Genomic DNA, 6983 nt, shown 5'->3' on the forward strand with positions numbered 1-6983 from the left:
AAAGAAAAGCATTGTATTTGGAACAAAACACACACTAAACCCTAAACCTCAATTAAATATTGTAATAAATCATGTGGACATTGAGCAAGTTGAGATGACTAAACTGCTTGGAGTAACACTAGATTGTAAACTGTCATGGTCAAAACATATTGATGCAGTAGTAGCTAAGATGGGGAGAAGTCTGTCTATAATAAAGTGATGCTCCCCCTTCTTAACAACACTATCAACAAGGCAGGTCCTACAGGCACAAGTTTTGTCGCACCTTGACTACTGTTCAGTCGTGTGGTCAGGTGCCACAAAAAAGGACTTAGGAAAATTGCAATTGACTCAGAACAGGGCAGCAGAACTGGCCCTTGGATGTACACAGAGAGCTAATATTAATAATATGCATGTCAATCTCTCCTGGCTGAAAGTGGAGGAGCAATTGACTTCATCACTACTTTTATTTTTGAGAGGTATTGACATGTTGAATGCACCGAGCTGTCTGTCTAAACTACTGGCACACAGCTCGGACACCCATGCATACCCCACAAGACATGCCACAAGCGGTCTCTTCACAGTCCCCAAGTCCAGAACAGACTATGGGAGGCACACAGTACTACATAGAGCCATGACTACATGGAACTCTATTACACATCAAGTAAGTGACGCAAGCAGGAAAATTTGATTTAAAAAAACTGATTAAAAAACAACTTATGGAACAGCGGGTACTGTGAAGCAATACAAACATTGGCACAGACACATGCATACACACACACACACACACACACGATAACATACACACTATACATACACACTGTACATACACATGGATTTAGTACTGTAGATATGTGGCAGTGGTGGAGTAGGGGCCTGAGGGCACACGGTGTGTTGTGAAACCTGTGAATGTATTGTAATGTTTTAAAATGGTATGAACTGCCTTCATTTTACTGGTGAGGATCCATAATAAATACAAAAATACAAATATAGAGTTGAAGTGTCTATAATTTTGAGTTTGCATCCCAATATTCCACTTTATATACTTTACAGAGGACTGAAATATAATCGTTTGACATAGATTTTCTGTGTTTACATTTTTTAAATGTTTATTAATTATGAATTTATTAAACGTTTTAATAACATTTCACCCATGAGGCCACTAGATCATTTGACTGCAGGAAGGGTTACATACAGTCTCTACTGCTACATAAAAAGGCTACTTCGCTGTATTTCACTCTTCATGGTGTGCCTCATGCTGACTTGTTTTTCCCGTATCATGTAAAATGGATGGAATTAAATCATATTATAATTTTTTAAATATATTGCATAAAAAAAATACAAAAATTGGGGGGGGGGGGGGTTTGCTCCAGCGCCATATACTGTATCTCTATCTATGGCTCTGGGTCCCTCCACACCATTTGTCCCACAAGTGCATGCTCTACTCTCTGACAAACAGATAATGTTTGCTTGTGATCATATCAGGACACGTGTTGACTTTGACTTTCAAAAGACTACACTCTTAGAAAAAAGGAGTTCCAAAAGTGTTTTGTCAGTCCACATAGGATAACGTTTTTTTGGTTCCAGGTGGAACTCTTTTTGGTTCCAGGTAGAACTCTTTTGAATTCCATGTATAACCCTTTATGGAAAGTTTTCTACAGGGAACATAAAAATGTTCTACCTGGAACAAAAAGGGTTCTACCTGGAATCAAAAAGGGTTCTCATGTTGGGGACAGCCGAAGAACCCTTTCGGTTCTAGATAGCACCTTTTTTTCTAGAGTGTACAACCAAACCTCAGAGTCTAAAATTACCAGCATAAAACAAAAGTTCACTATAATACTTTCAAGGTACCTCCTTCTAAGGGAGGTGGAGGAATGCAGCAGCAGCACTATAGGCTATTGTACATCAGGACAATACATTCATCTTCAAGAGACTCAGAGAAGAAACACCAAAGAGCTAATTGATCATTAATTATACCTGGTGAGTACTTTTTGTCAATATCTAGAAACTTATTGAAGATATAAAATCTATACCTATTTCTAAGAGGTAACACAACAATTATTTATGCTTGTGACATTTTAAGCATTAAAAAATGAACAAAAATTACATAATTACTTGAAGTGATGAATATAGTTAAAAAAGATAGCCATTGGATTACCGTACTCAATTTGTGTCCCACGTTTGTTAATATATATATTATGAATTATAGACTACTTACAGGACTCTCAAACTCTGTTCCTGGAGAGCTACCCTCCTTTAGGTTTTCAATACAACCCTAGTTGTAACTAACCTAATTCAGTTTATCCACCGGCTAATTATTAGAATCAGGTGCCCTGGATTAGGATTGGAGTGAAAACCAACAGTAGCTTTCCTACAGTAGCTCTCCAGGAACAGGGTTGGAGAGCCCTGGCTATGACTTTCTAGATTTCTTTGACGGTGTAGTGAACACCTATAAGCACCTGAAGGTGTCAGAGCAGCCCCATAATCTGTATAATCAGCCTTTATAACAAACTAAATATGCTTCTCTGCTCAAATCTGGGTAAAATCTGTAAATTAATGTGAGTCTTATTCAGTACATTTAGTAATCTACCAACCTTGCCAGAAGACATGCCAGCTAAGATAGTTAGACAAGCTACTCTAACCTGATTGATAGGCAGAAATGGCTTCTTGGTAGCTAGCTATGAGGTTGGGAACCTATCCGGACTAGCTAAACCTAACTTCATAAAATTGCTAGGTGGCTAGTAGTATTACAGAAAAACAAACAAACAAAATTACCAAAACAATTGCTTGCATTTTTTATAAAACAGGACAAATCTGAGGGAACGGGAAAGAGGGCATGTGCCCCTGTGCTGCCTATGGGCACAACGCGAGTTTTGTGATTTTGTGATTGTTTTTGCATTTAAATGAATGATATATATAACCATTGACTTGTGAAGAGTATAATTTATCATTCATATAAGCTGTTGTACACCAATAGAAATCTAAAATATAAGATTGTTTCACTCCATTGTTTGTAAACAATGTAATTGTAAACAAACACAGTATAGCTTAAACTATAATATTGATCTCATGGATGGTCCTTGCATCCATAGCTACAGTATGTATATGAATATGGAGCCAACAAGGTCAAGAATCTATCACAGTGCCCTTGCGCAAGGCACTTAACCCCAATTGCTCCAGGGGCCCTGGACAATGTTGACCCTGGCCGTGAACCCACTCCCTGTGTGTGTTCAGGATTTTTTTTAACCTTTATTTAAATAGGCAAGTCAGTTAAGAACAACTTCTTATTTTCAATGATGGACTAGGAACAGTGGGTTAACTGCCTTGTTCAGGGGTAGAACAAAAAAAAATCCTTGTCAGCTCAGGGATTTGATTTTGCAACCTTCCTGTTACTAGTCCAACACTCTAAGGTAGCCACTAGGCTACCTGCCGCCCCAACTTCACATGCAAGAAACACATTTCCATTACAAAGTTGAACAAGTAAATTCCCACAAGTGTGTAACAGGACTAATATAAGCACCTCCCACAAAATGATTATTATAATTAGTAGGTTCCATTTGTCCAGCCCCATCCCTCAGCTGTTTAACCAAACAGTGGCAAGGTGGCTCCTTTCTTTTTGCAGATTGTTTGCAGATTTATTTGCAACTGCAGATTGCCACTATAACTATTCAGGTTGATTTTGAATGAAAGCACACCACCTTGACTAATAACAATACTATTTCTGTCTTTCTACAGACAAGGATATGGAGCCAACAACAGATTATAACTATTCTGCCTACTACGATGATACAGAAGGATTAGGTACATCAGAGGGCCAGCCATGCAACAATGCCAATGTGAAGGAGTTTGGACGGGTGTTTCTGCCTACATTCTACAGCCTGGTCTTCATCATGGGCGTCATCGGTAACGGCCTGGTGGTCTATGTCCTGGTGAAGTTTAGGAGGACCAGAAGCATGACAGACCTCTGTCTCCTCAATCTGGCACTCTCTGACCTTTTCTTCGTTATCTCCCTGCCTTTCTGGTCCCACTATGCCACCGCAGCCGAGTGGCTCCTGGGGGACTTTATGTGCCGACTGGTAACCGGACTGTACATGCTGGGGTTTTATGGCAGCATCTTCTTCATGGTGATCTTGACAGTGGATCGCTATGTGGTCATAGTCCACTCTCACAAAATGGCCAGGCTCAGATCTGTCAGAGTAGGGGTCACTCTGTCTCTGCTCATGTGGGCTCTCAGTCTCTGTGCCTCTCTGCCTACAATCATCTTCACAAAAGTAAATAATGAGTCTGGGCTTACAACATGTAAACCAGAGTATCCAGACGGTAGCATGTGGCGCCAGTTTTCTTATTTAGAGATGAATGTCTTGGGTCTACTTCTCCCTCTCTCCGTCATGGTGATCTGCTATTGCAGAATCGTTCCGATGTTAGTCAATATCAAAACCACCAAAAAGCACAAAGCCATCAAACTGATAATCATCATAGTAGTGGTCTTTTTCTGCTTTTGGACCCCATACAATGTGGTCATTCTCCTGCGTTTTCTGGAGGAACAAAGCTATTTTGGGGACTGTACAACTCACAAGAACATAGACCTGGCAATGCAGTGGACAGAGGTGATAGCGTTCACACACTGTTGTTTGAATCCGATCATCTATGCCTTTGTAGGGCAGAAATTCATGAGTCTTGTCCTGAAGTTACTAAGAAAATGGATGCCAATGTGCTTCGCCAAGCCTAATATTAGTGAGTTGTCTGAACGAAAAAGCTCAGTCTATTCCAGGTCTTCTGAAATAACATCTACAAGATTGATGTAGATTGACTTGTATACAAGCACAATTCAAATATACAAACTTTGAGAAGGGAAAAGACAGTAAAAGATGTAAGGAAAAACTACAAACAAATGTAAAGGAGCATTTCTTTGAAAGTGTGGCCATCCTAGCTGTGAATCTATGCTTACAGTAGATACAGTAGTTATCAGTTGCTCTTTTGTATCTTTACATGCTCCAATTCCTTTGTTGATAGATACCTTTAAAGAGTGTTAGTTGAGTCCTCATGTGGTATTGTGTGAAGTGTGAAAAAAGTAAAACAAATGGACAGTATGTACAGTGCATTCAGAAAGTATTCAGACCCCTTTCCTTTCCTTATTTACATAAGTAGTCAGACCTTTTGCTCGAAATTGAGCTCAGGTGCATCCTGTTTCCGTTGATCATCCTTGAGATAGTTAGACAATAGCCAGGTCGCAATTGTAAATGAGAACGTGTTCTCAACTTGCCAACCTGGTTAAATAAAGGTGAAATAAATCAAATCAAATAAAATATGTTTCTACATCTTGGTTGGAGTCCCCCTGTGGTAAATTCAATTGATACGACATGATTTGGAAAGGCACACACTTGTCTATATAAGGTCCCACAGTTGACAGTGCATGTCAGAGCAAAAACCAAGCCATGAGGTCGGACAGGATTGTGCCAAGGTACAGATCTGGGGAAGGGTACCAAAACAGTTCTGCAACATTGAAGGTTCCCCAAGAATACAGTGGCTCCATCATTCTTCAATAGAAGAACTTTGGAACCACCAAGACTCTTCCTAGAGCTGGCCGCCTGGCCAAACTGAGCAATCGAGGGAGAAGGGCCTTGGTCAGAGAGGTGACCAAGAACCCGATTGTCACTCTGACAGAGCTCCAGAGTTCCTATGTGGAGATGGAAGAACCTTCCAGAAGGACAACCATCTCTACAGCACTCTGCCAATCAGGCCTTTATGCTAGAGTGGCCAGACAGAAGCCACTCCTCAGTAAAAGGCACATGACAGACTCTCAGACCATGAGAAACAACATTCTCTGGTCTGATGAATCCAAGATTGAATTCTTTGATCTGAATGCCAAGCGTCACGTCTGGAGGAAACCTGGCACCATTCCTACAGTGAAACATGGTAGTGGCGGGATCATGCAGTGGGGATGTTTTTCAGTGGCAGAGACTGGGAGACTGGTCAGGATCAAGGGAAAGATGAACGGAGTACAGAGAGATCCTTGATGAGAACCTGCTCCAGAGCACTCAGGACCACAGATTGGGGCAAAGGTTCACCTTCCACCTGGACAACAACCCCAAGTACACAGCCAAGAAAATGCAGGCGTGGCTTCAGGACAAGTCTCTGAATGTCCTTCAGTGGCCCAGCCAGAACCCGGACTTGAACCCAATTGAACATCTCTGGATAGACCTGAAAATAGCTATGCAGCAACGCTCCACATCCAACTTGACAGAGTTTGAGAGGATCTTCAGAGAAGAATGAGAAAAACTCCCCTAATACAGGTGTGCCAAGCTTATATCGTCATACCCAAGAAGACTCTAGGCTGTAATCGCTGTCAAAGCTTCTTCAACAAAGTACTGAGTAAAGGGTCTGAATACTTATGTAAATGTGATATTTCATTTCTTTTATTATTTTATTGCAATAAAAAGCAGTTTTTGCTTTGTCTTCATTGGGTATTGTGTGTAGATTGATGAGGGGGAAAAACTATTGAATCAATTTTAGAATTAGAATAAAATTTGGAAAAAGTCAAGGCGTCTGAATACTTTCCAAATGCACTGTACATATAGATAGTTATATTTGTATATTACAGGGTTTTTTCATCTAAGAATGTGACAAAAACCTGACTGGGGTATCTGCTTTTTAACAAGCTAACCACAAAGCTGCGTTTTTTTTGGGGGGGGGGACTAAAAAGTGTCACTACACTGCTGTCTGTTTAAAAAATGTATACAAATAAAAAAGCTGAGACTGCTGGTTTGTAAATAGACAACACAATAGTATGGGGCATGAAACCACTGCCACTTTACAATGTTATGTTACGTGCTATATAGCGTATACATGACTGTACAGGATTTGTGATTACCTTGTCTTCATTTTTTTCAATAACAAGTTTCTTTTTTATTTCAAACCACACTTTTGACAGTTTGTTAATGGTATACGGTTTTCTGTATGTAACGGGCATTTAGAAAATATCAATAAAGTCTTGTTTGGTGACATTT

At 40.1% G+C, this 6983-nt stretch overlaps 1 protein-coding gene across 1 annotated transcript; it reads left to right on the forward strand.

Moving 5' to 3' along the window:
- The first annotated feature begins 1598 nt into the window (after positions 1-1598).
- Positions 1599-6983, forward strand: LOC135520359 (C-C chemokine receptor type 5-like). Its single transcript, XM_064945848.1, has 2 exons — positions 1599-1956; positions 3712-6983. Exon 2 carries the CDS (start codon positions 3720-3722, stop codon positions 4779-4781), a length of 1062 nt encoding a protein of 353 aa, XP_064801920.1. The 5' UTR covers positions 1599-1956; positions 3712-3719; the 3' UTR covers positions 4782-6983.

Source organism: Oncorhynchus masou, chromosome 29 (genome assembly GCF_036934945.1).
Source record: "Oncorhynchus masou masou isolate Uvic2021 chromosome 29, UVic_Omas_1.1, whole genome shotgun sequence".
Classification (NCBI taxonomy): domain Eukaryota; kingdom Metazoa; phylum Chordata; class Actinopteri; order Salmoniformes; family Salmonidae; genus Oncorhynchus; species Oncorhynchus masou.